The 14,320-nt window shown below is 62.3% G+C and overlaps 1 protein-coding gene across 1 annotated transcript in view; it reads right to left on the bottom strand.

Moving 5' to 3' along the window:
- The window catches only part of SKI (SKI proto-oncogene), a 60,814-nt gene extending 54,925 nt beyond the window's left edge, over positions 1-5,889 (bottom strand). The window contains exon 1 of the mRNA XM_082615814.1: positions 4,862-5,889. Within this exon, the coding sequence (XP_082471940.1) occupies positions 4,862-5,830 (969 nt within the window). The 5' untranslated portion in view covers positions 5,831-5,889. The remainder of the gene's footprint in view (positions 1-4,861) is intronic.
- Positions 5,890-14,320: the final 8,431 nt, after the last annotated feature.

Below are 14,320 nucleotides of genomic sequence, written 5' to 3'. Positions count from 1 at the left end.
CCCGCCAGACAGCCGGGGCGCAGGGCCCGGAAGCACCGCCTCCCCCAGGCCCTCCCGGCGCCCGGCGGTCACCCTCCCCAGACTTCCTCGTGGGACTCGCCTGGCATCTCAGACAGACGGTACCCAGACGCGCTGCAAGGAAGTGTGGGAGCCACCGGCCCTACTCTCGAAGCCCCACGCTGACTGAAGGGTCCCGGGGGGCAGGAGGGTCAGAGGCGAGGGCCACTCAAGGACTCTGCTGCCCCCAGAGAGACGAGGGCCCCACCCAGCTCCAAAGAGACGTCCTGGACATCGGCAGGATGGCTGAAGACGGGCAGACGTGGCCCGCTCACTGCACAGAGACTGAGGGCCAGCCCCCCACGCCTTCCCTCCCTCACACACGGCTGACCACAGGGCTCAGGGCAGCAACCAGAGGCTCCTCAAGCTGCTGTTTCCCTTTTGACAAGGCCCTGGCCTTCACTCTGGGGCCTTCGCGCTGAGGACCACACCGACCCGCAGACCCTGTCCTCCTGCACAAGGGGTAGGGCCCGTCCAGGAGTCTGGCCTCACAACATCACCCAATGGCACCCCGCCTTCTCAGCTGAGCATCCAAAGCCAGGAAATCACCATGGAGCCCCATGAAAACCTCAAGCAAAACAAGTGGACAAAGGGACAGCCGAGGGACTTCCCTGGCAGTCCAGTGGCTAAGATACGCGCTCCCAATGCAGGCGGCCCAGGTTTGATCCCTGGTCGGGGAACTAGCTCCCGCGTGCGTGCCGCAACTAAGACCCGGTGCAGCCAAGAAAAGCAGATAGATAAATAGATAGATACACAGATAAAGAAATAAATAGCTTAAGAAAAAAAAAAAAAAAAAAGGACAGCCAAACCTCTACATCTATGGCCAAACCTGACGGCATCAGGTGAGCACATCCCCCCATGAAAGAGGGAGTGCCAGGAAAGGCATGCTGGCCAGAGCCCCTTCCAGTCTGTCGCACGTTCCCAATTCCATTCCCTCCCGTGGCCATTTCGGCTTGAATGCACAACACGCAGCCAGCTCAGAGGCCCAGATCCCCCTCCACCACAGCCACAGCCGGTCCCCAACAGAGACCAAGAGACTCAACACTCCTCCACGCCAACAGTCCGGCCGGGTCTCTACTTTGAGGAAACACTGCTCTCTGACTAGAGAGCCGTCATCGGGTGACGCAGGGAAACTGTTCCAGCGCTAGGAATTTAGACAGACCGCACCGTGGACGCTCACACCACACACCACGGCGACCACCGGCCCACGGGCCCCTGGCGTGCAGGCAATTCTATGAAGACGACTCCTGCAAGGACTCAGCGTCTGAAGGACAGAGGCACGGCGAGCGAACACCATCCCCGGTCTCCAGTATGAGAAGCGGGACCCTCCGAAGGCGCAGCAGTTCCCAGGAGCCAGTTTCTTAACCACACGAGGACCGGCCTGGCTCCAGCCCCAGGGAGACAGCGCACCCCCCTGCCGCCTGCTCGGCCTGCGAGGAGCCCTCCCGCGGAACGAGGGGTGCGTCCCAGGCGGCAGCACCTACGTCCCACCATGACCGATAGCAGCCGTACCGTTAAAACACTAGTCCCGTTTGGTTCAAACGCCATCAGATACGGGACAGAGCTGACTGGGCAGAAGAAAAGGGGAGGGGACCGTGGGAAAGCTCCGAGGCCCCCATCTCCTCGCCACACGTTCCCAGCAGCAGAAGGACACGTCCTCGCCCCGCCTATGACCTCATCACTTAAACACCCCCCAGAACACACTGCCAATGGCCGCTACTTACTACAGTCCCCCTTTCACAAGTGAGGAAACTGAGGCAAACTTGCTCAAGGTCAGGCAGCTAGTGAGGAACGGAGCGAGGGACAGGGCGAGGACATGGGAGCAGCCCCGTGGGGCTCCACGTTCAGACCCGCCCAGAGCGGGACACCAAGGACAGCAGCCAGGGCCCCGGCAGCCCCGACAGCCGTGGGACGGCCGAGAGCACGTCCTTGGGGCCCCCGTGGCGTGGGGGGCATCACTGAGGAGGGCCCCGTCTGGCACACATGGACGTGCCACCTTCAAGGGTTTCCAGCTCAGGCTGGAGCCCCGCCCCCCGACTCTGTCCCACGCTGGGGCGACCACAGGGATTGTCGCCCCACCGTGGTCAGGCCGCAGGCACAGCAGGGCAAGCGAAGGCCATCGGGCACCAGGACCCCACGAGAATCCCTGGCCCCCGCCCACTGCTGATGGCAGAGGACGCGGGCCTCCGTCTGGCAGGAGACCCGGGCGACCCCTAGGCCCCCAGCACCTGGAACGCACTTCGGCTCACTTCATGGCCCCGGCACCCAAGGCCCCCGCAAAGAGTGGTGCCAGCACACTCTTTGTTCCTTTCTGCCCTCGGCCTCGGGAGATCAAAAACATTAAAATCAACTACGAGAAAAGTGAAGAAATCAAAACACAACCCGTGAATAATTTGTCGAGCAGGGAGTGGGAGGGGTGAACAGAGGCGGGCAGGGCGCCAGGAGGGGGTCTTCCCAGGCAGCTTCTTCCAGAACAAGCAGGGTCTGGGCAGCCATGGGTCCCCCTGATCCTGAGGCTCAGACCCCCACTTCTCACGGGTGGGGTGTCCCTGGCATGTAGACAGGCTGTGCTGGCGACTTCTGAAAAGGACCACGCACCCCAGAATTCCCAATCGCACAGTCACAGAGAGAAGGCAGTGGGCAGAGTCCCGGGAACAGGACAGGAGGTGAGGCCGGCGGGAGGAGCGCCCCCCGAGGTGCAGGAGGGGCAGGAAGGCACAGGAGCGCGCGAGCGGCCCAACAGCCACACGGCCGAGGCCCGGAAGGAGGGACACCGGACCGCCGGCCCATACCACCACTGCGAGGATAGGCCGTGCTGACACTTCGGCCCGGGGACCCCAACCACTTACAGCCATCACATCTTGGTCATCACTAGGGAGACTTTTTTAACCGGCGAATGAGCTTTCTGAGCGGCGCTGGGGGGAGCACAGACGGAGAAAGGGTGGCGCTGACCATCTGTTGAAATCACCGGGCATGAAAGCCCCCTCTGACCTCTTCCCTGGGACTGTGGCTCAGGGGACGGTCCTGCCTTCTCACCTGGCAGTCCCTGGGCCCACGAGCTGAGCCTACAGACACCCACGTCCAGAAGAGCAGAGCCTGCTGCAAGAGGGCTGAGGCCCGGGCCTGCAGCTGCAACAAAGAGCCCACCCCAGGAAGACAACCACACACGTACACGACCCAGATTCGGACACAGACACAGACACACACCCAGTCAGACAAGCCCCTCTGCGTTCCACCCTGGGGTAAGTGACCCACCACGGGCTTACCCAGCCGGCCAGAACCCACCACCATCTTGCACACGGGGCTCCCTCGGGCCACGATGGCTGTCGATGGGGCGGGCACCCCAAACAGAAAGGCCCCCAGTGTGCAGGGAGCACCCACCACGCCACCCAGAGCCAGCTCCCAGCCTAAAACGAAGGGCCCGGCCAGCCTGCTGGGATCTGCCGCCGGCCGTTCCCGTCAGCACACTCCCCCACCAGCGCTGCCCACTCAGACGGTCCCTCCCGCCCAATCCCAGCCCCACAGTCTGCAGACAGCTGCCACCTGGGCGCCAGCCTAGCCAAGGGCAGAAACACCACAAATCCACAAACGCACACGGTGGCCCCCTCTGAGCGCAGGCGACAGGCCCTCACTTCCCCTCCCCTCCTCCGCTCCCTGAGACTCTGACACTCTGCTGGAGGGGCGCCCAGAGAAAACCGGGCGGGAGCATCTATTCACAGATTCGGAAAAAAAAAAAAGTTTGATGCAATAGCTGAATTAATTAGGCCTCCCAAGAATAGCTGAGCCAATGCAGCATTCTGTGTGTGCAACTTAATAAGCCTGGATATTTAAAAGAAAAGTTACAAATACTCGGGGAGAGGGGGAGATGTCACAGAAAGTTAGCGTGGACCCCACTGAATGGTTTCGGCGTCGAGTGGCCCGGGAGCTGCCAGGCTGGATCACACAGATCCTCCGTCTGGCAAACAACGGGGCCTAGGCCAGCGGCCCTCCCCGCGGCGCCCTTCAGCGTTTCAGAGGGAAGGAGAGAAGGAAACGTGCGCATCCAAAACAAATCGCAGGCCGGCGGCTACCCTGACACTCGGGGCCCCGGGTGCCCGCTGTCCAGTCCCCGAGCCCAGTGCCAAGTGGCCCTCGCCCCCGCACGGGGGACTCTGGTATTCACTCCCTGGCAGGCCAGGGCAGACACACAGAGCTGGAGTCGCCGAGTCTCGGCCCCCTGCCACCACAGCCCGAACACCTGGCTTCGGTTTGGTGTCTGTCTCCCAAACCTTCAAGGCACAAACAGGCCCTGCCCGGCCAAGTTCTGCCTGCTAGGACACAGGGGCAGGCGCCCCTCTGTGTGCCAGCCCGGGAGCGTTAGGGCCAGGGCCGGTCCCTTCCGCCAACTCGGCCTGGACACCTCCTTGGGCCCCAGGAAGGCCTGGGCTGCCGGCTCCAGCCTGGGCGCGGCCGGGATCAAACTTCCCGGGACTCAGGGCAGAAGAGTCCGAGGTCTGAAGCCTGCCCCTCCCGGCCCAGCTGGGCACCGGCTATGGGCCTCAGGAAGGCTTCACCCACCCTGGCCTGCCCTCGAGGCCCCCAACCAGGCAAGCGGCTTGTCCCAGGAGTCGGACGGGAGGACCTTCCTCCCAGATACATGGCCATCTACGGGGACGCCAACGCCACCCCAAATTTCCTTAAAACCAAACCAAACCCTGAGACGTGTGGCGGAGGCAGAGCCCCTGACCCAGGCGGAAGCCCCACCCTCTCCGAAGCCCGCCCTCCTACTCACTCCCCGGGCCCGGCCGTGGCGCGGGACACTCACCCGGGGCACCCGCCGCTTGTACTTGTTGCCGTAGTCGAACTTCTCCTTGACGTCGTCCAGACAGCGGCCGAGGCGCGCCTGCTCCTCCTTGCCCGTGTAGTCCTGGCTGAGCAGGATGTAGGCCCGCCAGTTGGCCGAGTCGAAGCCCCAGTGGCAGGTCCGGTTCTCCAGGGCCTTGTGCGAGTGCACCACGAACTTGTGCGGTGGGTACATGAGGCGGCAGTCGAGGCACTGGATGCAGGCGGAGCTCGGGCTGTTGTAGAGCTCGGGCACCAGCAGCCCCTTGCACTTGCCGAAGCACTCGTGGTACACGCGCACGCTGCGCTCGCTGAGCTCCAGGCCCAGCGCCAGGCTGGCCGCCAGCTCCTTCTTGCAGGGCGGCGGGTAGGCGCCGCCGTACAGCAGCGCGTTGCACAGGCGCTCAGCGTCCGTCTTGGTGATGAGCCCGCACGAGGGCGCCGAGAAGGGCAGGATGCCCATGACTTTGAGGATCTCCAGCTGGTCGGCCGTGCAGCGCGAGCAGTAGATGTGCAGCTCGTCGCACACCGAGTTGATCTGCTGCAGCGAGAAGTCGCGCAGAACCGAGTTGAGGATCTGCGGCAGACACAGGCGCTTCTCGCCGCCCACCACGAAGCACGAGATGGTCTCGCCCTCCAGCACGGTCTCGCAGCGCTCGGTGGAGCGGTCGGACGGCATGAAGAAGGGCCCGGGCAGCACGGGCGGCGGCGGCTGGATGGCGGGCAGGTGCAGCACCGGCGGCGGCTCGGCAGCCGCGGGCACCGGCGCCGGCACCGCAGCCGCGCCCGCCTCCTTGGAGCTCTCCTTCTTGTAGGCCTCCTGCGCCCAGCGCGCAGAGAAGGCGGCCGGGCCGCCCAGCGAGCTCATGGAGCTCAGGTGGAACTGCTCCAGCGTCTTCTGCAGCCCCGGGTGCGGCTGGAAGCCGCCGCGGCCGCCCGCCGCCGCCTCCATGGTGCGCTCCGGCTCCCCAGGCCGCTCCCGCTCCCGCGCGCCCGGGCCCCCGCGGCCCCCGCCGCTGCCCCGCGCGCCCCGGCGGCGCCCCCGGCCCCGGCCCCGGCCTCCCCCCGCCGCCGGCTCCCGGCCGATCACGGCCGCGGCCTCGGCCTCGCCCGGCGGAGCGAAGGGGAAGGCGGGCGGGGCGAAGGGGTCCCGCCGCTGGAGCCCGCCGCCGCCCGGGCCCGGCGCCACATCCACGCGCCCCGCGCCGCGCCCGCCGCCGCCGCCGCCGCCCGGGCCCCCCGCGCGCCCCCCGCGCGCCCCCCGGGCCCTAGGCGCGGGGCATGCCCCAGCGCGCGCCGCCAACGCCAACGCCAACGCTCGCGGGCCCGGGGCTCGCGGGGGGCGCGCGGGCAGGTGCCGGCGCCGCGAGGCGCGAATCGCCGCGGCGACCGAGGCCGAGGGGCCCGGGAGGAGCGGGGGCGCGGGCGCGGGGCCCGCCGGGCCGTCCTCGCGCGGCGCGCCGCCGCCGCCGCCCCGCTCCTCCCACCGCGCGGCGCCCGCCCGGCTCGTCCCGGCGGCGCTGGCCGGCCGCGTCGCGCCCGCCGCCGGCCTCCCGGCCCGGCCCGCGCCCACCCCGCCGCCCGCGCCCGGCTCCGCGGCCTGCCCGCCCGCCCGCGCGCGCGCGCGGCTTCCGGGACGGCGGAGCGCCTGTGGGGCGGCCTCAGACCGCGGCGGCGGCGGCGGCGCGGGGCTCGGCGCACATCCTCCCGGCGGCTCGCTCCAGCTCGGACTGAGCGCCCGGCGCTGAGCTCACGCCGCCGCCCCGCCCCGCGCCGCCGCCCCGCCCCGCGCCGCCGCCCCGCCCCGCGCGTCGTCTGGGGCCGCGCGCCCGCCTCAGCCGAGCGCCGGCCAGGAATGCGCCCGCCCCTCGGTCCGGCTCTTCCAGGAACGCGCGCTCCCCCCGGCCCGCGCTCGGCGCTCCGCCGCACTCGGCCGTGCTTGGGCCCGCCCGCCGGCCCGGGACTCGGGACCGCTCGGCTGAGCTCGGGCACGCCCGGCCGAGACTCGGCTCCGCTCGGCTCCTCTCGGCTCCGCTCGGCCCCGCCCGTCCGGGACTCAGCCCCGTTCGGCTCCGTTCGGGCCCGCCCGCCGGAAGGCCACTCGGCGGGGGCGGGGGCGGGGGCGGCGGCTGCGCCCCGGGTCCCCCATCCGGTGGCGGCAGCTTCCTGCGAGGCTGCGAAGGCGCTCGTCCCGCCGCCGCATCGCCGCCAGAGCCCAGAAACCCACACAAGGTCCCCACTACAACCGCAAACCAGCTGACGGGCGGACGGGACGGGGCGGCACACCCTCCACCGCCCACCTCCCAGCCCCCGGGGTCCCCACGCAGCTGTGGGGACTCCAGGCCAGATGATCCACGTCCCACATAGGACAGGGACACCGAGCAGCACGATGTGGGTTACTACACACGTTGGGATTGCAACACCCCGGAGACCCCACACGGGACACAGACATCACGCAGGCTGTTCTGGGGACCCCCAAGCGGTGCAGGCGCGACACAACATCCCCAAGGGATGACTGGCCGCAGGGCCGACCACCTCATGACCCTGCACGGTGGTCCACACACACAGCCAGCGGCTGCGCCTCCCACCAGTTCCACGGCAGGGCTTGCATCCAGGTCACCGCCAGGCCCAGGCCCAGGGGTGGTCTTCAGGAACCTGGCTCCTTCCTGCCCCCGGCAAGCTGGCGCGACCCTTACCCTATAGCCCCCAGGCCCAGGGAGCCATTTATACATCTGCAGGGCACCAGGGCATGGCCAGTGGGAGACTCCACTGTCTGTCGTGGCTCTATCACGAGGGAGAGACAAACCAGAAAGTGCTGGGTGGGACAAGAACGGGGCCTGAAGTTGGACAGGCTGGCCGGGGGCCCCCAGAGGAATCAGCATCCAGCAGAGGCCTGGGGGGTGGGGACTTGAGATCAGGAGGACGATTCTGGTGGTGCTCAAGCCAAGGGCAGAAGGACATCCAGCCAAGCTGGGCAGTGGCATCTTTCCCTCCACAGGACAAGGGCACCCAAGCTGTCCTGGGCACTGGGGGACACATGGGGGGGCCACAGTGCTGGACAGAGGCGAGAGGGCCATGCCCACTTCAGCCTGTGTGACCTTCAGCTTGTTACCTACTGCTCCTGCCTCCCCTGTGGAAGCTGGAACTGGCCCCAAACCAGCACTCCACAGGGTCGTGTCTGCCCCCGGGGAGCCGACCCGGTGTCTCTGCAGGCCTCTGTCGCCCCTCAGGCACGGGCAGGTGTCTGGAGATGCAGCTAGGATGGGCAGGTGACCCCACACCTGCATGACTGCAGAATCTCAAGGGAGGCCTTGAGATTCAGGGTTCAGTGCTCCACGTCTGAAGACCTGACCACTCCCCGCCATGGACGTGAACCCTCTCCCACCCTCGCCCATGCCCTGGGGACTGTCTCTTCCACTCTTCACTCCAGTGCCCCCAATGCGAGGTTTTTCTACAGGTGCTGGCACAGGAAAACTAGGAAAGGGGTCCTTACAAAACAAAAAAAAAGGACTTCTTTGCTTTTGGAGGCTGTTTTCTTGGTCCCATTTGGACCAAAAAAAATTTCTGTTGTACCTGAGTCCATTCCTTCCACGTGGCTTTAACTCCCATACAGTCAGGCAACCTGTAATTGAAAGGAGATGGTTGGAGCACCAGAGGGCTGGCCAGGGAGTGTTTCCAGCCAAACGCACAATTCCTCCTTCTCGTTCGGCCAAGTGAGCACTCCCAGGAGAGCCCCGAGCCTGAGGGCCCCGGGACAGGTAGTGCCTGGCTCCCAGTGTCTTCCCACCCCCTGCCCACCCCCTGTCCTCTGGCTTTGCAGGGCTCCAGGAAGGGGTCTTGGGAAGGGGCCAGGTGGAAGGACCAACACTCCCAGAGATTCAGAACCCAGATTGAAGCTGAAGCGGGTGGGTGTAGGGTGGGGGACAGGTGAGGGGTGAAGGGCCCTGAGATTCAGGGAGGGCCTGGACTGGTCGCTAAAACTTCTCTGCCTCAGTGGACTTTGAGGTCTCCTTCCCCGAAAGATGTCGGAGTTTCTGCAGCAGCCGAGGCCGTCCTACCCACCGAGGGCCAGGACAGCTGTACCTGGAGAGAGTCAGCCAGGCCCTGTCTTCTCCATGAGCCCAGTTGGGGGCCCCCAGTTTCTGGCCTTCCTCCTTTCCACTCATTGCAGCAGCTGCCCTGGCCAGTGGCCTGCTCCCCCCACTGACCCCTGCCACAGGCCACGCACCACACTGTGAGGTGGAGGGTCCAGGCCACAGGCACAGCCATGTTGGGGGGCAGGGGCAGGAACCTGCTGCACCAGGCCCACCCAGCTCACTCTCCAGCCCTTGCCGCACTGATGGGTATGGGCAGCTGGTCATGTGCGTGTTCACTTGTGAGATAAATACACACTGTGGAGCTCGTACCCCTGTGGGCACAAGCCAGGCTCTGGGACCAGTGGGGAAGGAGACTAAGTTCTGCCCCGTGTGCTTCCGTGTCCTGGGGCCAAGGAGGCCAAGGATTGGCAAACTGCTTGAAAGGGACCAAGATCATTCAGGACCTGGGGGCGGGCTTTGGAGCCAGCAGCTCCCCGAGACCTGAGAGAAGAGGGTGCTGGCAGTGGTGAGGGGCCCCTGGCCTCAGGGGCAGCTCAGAGGCCCAGCTGGGGAAGTGGACTGGGAGGCTCAGATCAGCAGGTCCTGACAGAGACCCCGACAGACAGCTCTGCCCTCCTTGGTCCCACCTGTTCCCTAATCCCTACTCCATGGGAAGAAAACACCTGGTCTCAGACAAGCACAAACTGCCATTGTCAGGAAAGTGCTGAGATACTGTTTTAAAACTTTAAGTTTGAAAAAACAAATTACTCAAGTAACATGAGCTTGATAAAAATTTAGAAAAGACTTTTATGTTATTTTGAGTTCCATCAAAAGCAGACCCTGAGACAAAGATTTGAGTGAAAATATGTGTTTGGGAGGTGTTTCCAGGACACACAAATCAGGGTGGGAGGAAGGGAGGGAGGGAGGGAAGGCAGGACACCCGAGTGTGTTACCAGCCTGTCACCCCAGGCTCCTGGAACTGGATCCTGGGGTGCAGAGCCATCCCCGGGGGCCATCCTGATTGAGGTCAGAGCCCAAGGAGGGGAGGGGACATCCAGTGGAGCAGGGAGATTGATTACATATGGGATTGAGCAAATAAGGAAACAAATTACTGGTGACACATCAGGTCTCTCGCTGTTAGAGATCGGAATTAAAAAATGGAAAGGGGGCTTCCCTGGTGGCGCAGTGGTTGAGAGTCCGCCTACCAATGCAGGGGACGTGGGTTCGTGCCCCGGTCCGGGAGGATCCCGCATGCCGTGGAGCGGCTGGGCCCGTGAGCCATGGCCACTGAGCCTGCGCGTCCAGGGCCTGTGCTCCGCGGCGGGAGAGGCCACAGCAGCGAGAGCCCTACGTACCGCAAAAAAAAAAAAAAGGAAAGGTATGAGGATATCTGTATATGTATAGCTGATTCACTTTGTTATAAAGCAGAAACTAACACACCATTGTGAAGCAATTATACTCCAATAAAGATGTTTAAAAAAAAAAAAGAAACAAAAAATGGAAAGGGATAAACAAATGCAGTGAGAGGCCCTTAGAGGAAGGACACCCCAACAGCAGCAAGCACCCCAAGAACCTGTGTCTTGGCTTCTAAATGCCATCCTCCACTAAAAGGAGGCAGGGTCCTTTGGAGAAATGGCTAGTCGTAGGGCTTGGGCAGGGCGAGTACAGGACGAGTCTGGAACATCTTGCTGTGCGGGGAAGGAGGAGAGTCCAGAGCATGACAGGGACGCACTGAGAGGCCATGCAGCTGGCTCGAAGGGGAAGGGCCCCCCATGGCAAGTGGGAGATCGTCCTAACGGCCGTGGATTATAACCGTGAAGTCAAGTAGAAGACCGCAGGGCCATGCGTATTTAAATATTTATTAAACTAAAATGTATTTGTAACTTGAAAGTTTGATGAGAAATGGGCTATGTGCATCGTTTTACAGTTCTTCCCCACAAGGCTCCCGGCAACTGCAAAAGGAAGAAGAGTGAGTTCCCGGGGGGTCCCTGTCAAGTACCACTCAAACAGAGCCATCCGTGGACACCAGCGGTCATCAGATCAATCGTAACCCTGCACCACCTGCCAGGGTGGGACGGTCACTTCTGTGACTCTCCTGCCAAAGAGGCATAACCTGCACCTGACCGTGACGAAACCTCTGACACCCACACAGAGGGACTTTGTACAGAAAGACGGGCCTGGAACCTTCAAAGGTGTCAGGCTCATGACAGTCAGGGAAAGACTGAGGAATATTCCGGACCGATGGAGACGAAAGATACGACAGCTCAGGGCAATGTGTGGTCCCTGGCTGGATCTCATTACTAGAAGCGAGTTATTGGAGGGACCAGAAAGCCTCGGATGTGGCCTGAGGCTCAGAGGGCAGCATCCCTACCTGGGACTTGGTGCTGTGGGGTGTGATGGACAGAGCCCCATGTCAGCAATTCACTCTCAAATGGTTTGTGGGGCGTGAGCGGTGGTGTTCCTGTACCACTCTTGCAACTTCTAACTTCTCTGTAAGCTTGAGATTGTTAGAAAACACAAAGTTTATTTTTAAGAATGTCATGGGGAGGAGGCATGGATTCTCCGTTCAGCCTTGTGAGCCTGAGCTGCCTAGCAGAGCGGGCTCCAGCCTGGGGCCACTGGAAGCCCTACTGCTGGGCAAGGCAGGTCAGGCCTGGGGAGCACAAGCAGAACCCCATGAGTGTCTGCTGCAACTCCAGCCAAGATGGCGGAGGAGCTGGACCCCCTTCCTGGTCCAACACGGGCACAAGCCAGGGAATATAGGTCACTCTTTAAATGTATAAAAGTGAAAATTCAGAAGGAAGGGAGCTCCGCAGAGCTGGAGACAAGGCGGAAGGCAAGGCCCAGGGGTGAGCAGGGTGGAGACCAAGCAGTCTACACGGGGCTTGGAGTTGGCCTCCCATCACTAAGGTCAGGGAGTTAAGGCCACGGTGGGAAGGAGTTGAGGCCACAGGCCATTTCTCAAACGGGAGCTGGAGCCAGGCTTCTACCATGACCATACAGGCTGAGAAGGGGCTGTCTGGTCCATGAAGGGGACGTAGAGATTCTGCCCAGCAGCCTGGAGGGGGAGCCCAGAAAGCAACCAGCCCAGAACAGGACAAGAGGGCAGAGGGTACAGGGAAACGAGGATCTGATGGAATATAGGATGTATTTGACTAGATTCAAAACTGTATGGAGAGCCTCCTGGATGAGGCAGGAGATATTAGCTATAGGAACAACGTCAGCAGATGAAAAAGAAAGCAAAGCAAATATTAACTCCAGGAAAGACAAAGAGAAAACCTAAGCAGAGTTCACCACTTGGCTTAGCAGCAAACAGTGTTGACATAGTTATAATAGTGTAAACAGCAACTTAGGTCATTTAGGAAGAGAAAAGAGAAAGTCAGGTGAGGGCAGAGGGTGCTGGGTCATAGCTACTCCATCTCACAATGTCCAAAACTTGTAAACGAAGAAAGAAGCAGCAAGAGAACACAATTTAGAAAAACGGAGAAAAATCAGACAAGAAACGGCTGAAAGAATTGAGAGAGGCTGAGGCCAGGCCACTGGACCCAGGGTCAGATGGAAATGGCTTAGTGACCACCACAGACTTGTCCAAAGAGTCTTAACCCTTTGGGTTCTTTTTGTTCCTTTCACCTATGTATCTATCTTTCTTTGGTAAGAATTAAAACGAACGAATCATAACTCTAAACTAAAAATAAGTAACAACAAAAAGACGAACTCACATTCCGCCCCCCCCAAAATGCCACAGTTTGGGACATTAAAGAACACACTTAGAATAAGTCATCAGTTAAAGAAGGAATAAAATGGGAATCACAAAAAGTTTATTTTGCCGCACCGCACAGCATGTGGGATCTTAGTTCCCGGACCAGGAATTGAACCCGTGTGCCCTGCAGTGGAAGTGCAGAGTCTTAATGGCTGGACTGCCAGGGAAGTCCCAAAAAGTTTTTTGGGTTTTTTGGGGGTTTTTTGTGGTACGCGGGCCTCTCACTGTTGCGGCCTCTCCCGCTGTGGAGCACAGGCTCCGGATGCGCAGGCTCAGCGGCCGTGGCTCACGGGCCCAGCCGCTCCGCGGCATGTGGGATCTTCCCAGACCAGGGCACGAACCCGTGTCCCCTGCATCGGCAGGCGGACTCTCAACCACTGGGCCACCGGGGAAGCCCCCAAAAAGTTTTAAATTGAATGATGACGGAGCGCCGTCAATCATCGGCACAGCCAATGTGGTGCTCAGACATTTATGGTCTTCAGTTTCTACGTCAGAGACAAGAAAGTGGTTTTTGCCAAGTGAGGGAACTACAAATATTTTTAATTTCTTCCTCGTGCTGACCTGCATTTTCTAGTTTTCCAAAGACTCTGCTTCAGTCTTGTTGACCTTCCCTGTTGTTTCCCCTGGCCCATTCTGTCTGGGAGGGACCCCCTTCCCTCATGGAACCTTCTGTGGGGTCAGCCTCGTGGCCCATATAAGGACTACTCATCCAAGGCCAAGGGTGTGTGTGTGCCTCCCCTGAGGTGGTTGGGGACCAAGGCCTGGGCCAGGTCACACGTTACTCCTGCACCCAGCACTCAGCCCAGACCTGCCTCGTGGGGGTCAGCTGAGCTGGTGCTCGGGGAGTTGAGCAGAGGACCTGGCCATGGTGCGTGGGAGCCGCCACTGGCTGTGAGGGTGGGCTGGCTGCCTCACCCAGGGCCCCCAAGTCCTGTCCATCTCCCACTGCGGGCAGCAGCCCCAAAGCCCTGCCCCTGTCCAGGAGCTGCCCTTGTCTTCCTGGAGGGAAGGGAAGAGTGGGCCTCTTACTGTGCCAACCAGAGCCACCCAGATGCCCACCACGGGGTCACCATCCCGTGTCACGGCAGGGCACACCAAGGCCGGGGTGGCCTGGGACCTGCCCAGCGCGCCGTGCGGTAAGGATGTGGGAGCCCGGGTGAGACCCAGCCGCCCACAGCAGGGTGTGGGCAGGTGGCTGTGATGAGCCGTCGGGGTGGGGGGCCGGGTACAGGTGAGGGCTCTGAGGGCCAGACCCCAGAGACCTCAGTGGAGGGGTGGAGCAACAAGGGAGCCTGCCTTGGGAACACGCCCACTCGACCTCCCAGCAGCCCGGTGACTCCCGAGATCCAGAGGGACCCCCACGTCCTGCTCCGCCCCACCGGGGATGTTCGCCCCTACAGCACCAGGACAGGCCCCATCCCCCTCTCCTGGGCCCACAGCCTCTCCCGCTGCCTGGTTCTCCCCTTCCTCCCCAAACACACTCCCTAGGAGCAGGGTCTGCCCTGCCCTGAGCCCCTACCCAGGCCCTGGGGTCTGCCTCCTTTTGCCTGGGACCTGTCGCTTCCCCATCAGGGGGAACCTGAGGCAGTGAGTGGTGGGCAGACAC

Source organism: Mesoplodon mirus (assembly GCF_964341445.2).
Source record: "Mesoplodon mirus genome assembly, chromosome: 3".
Classification (NCBI taxonomy): Eukaryota; Metazoa; Chordata; class Mammalia; order Artiodactyla; family Ziphiidae; genus Mesoplodon; species Mesoplodon mirus.
The sequence above is the reverse complement of the archived record's forward strand: the minus strand, read 5'-3'. Positions and strand labels throughout refer to the sequence as shown.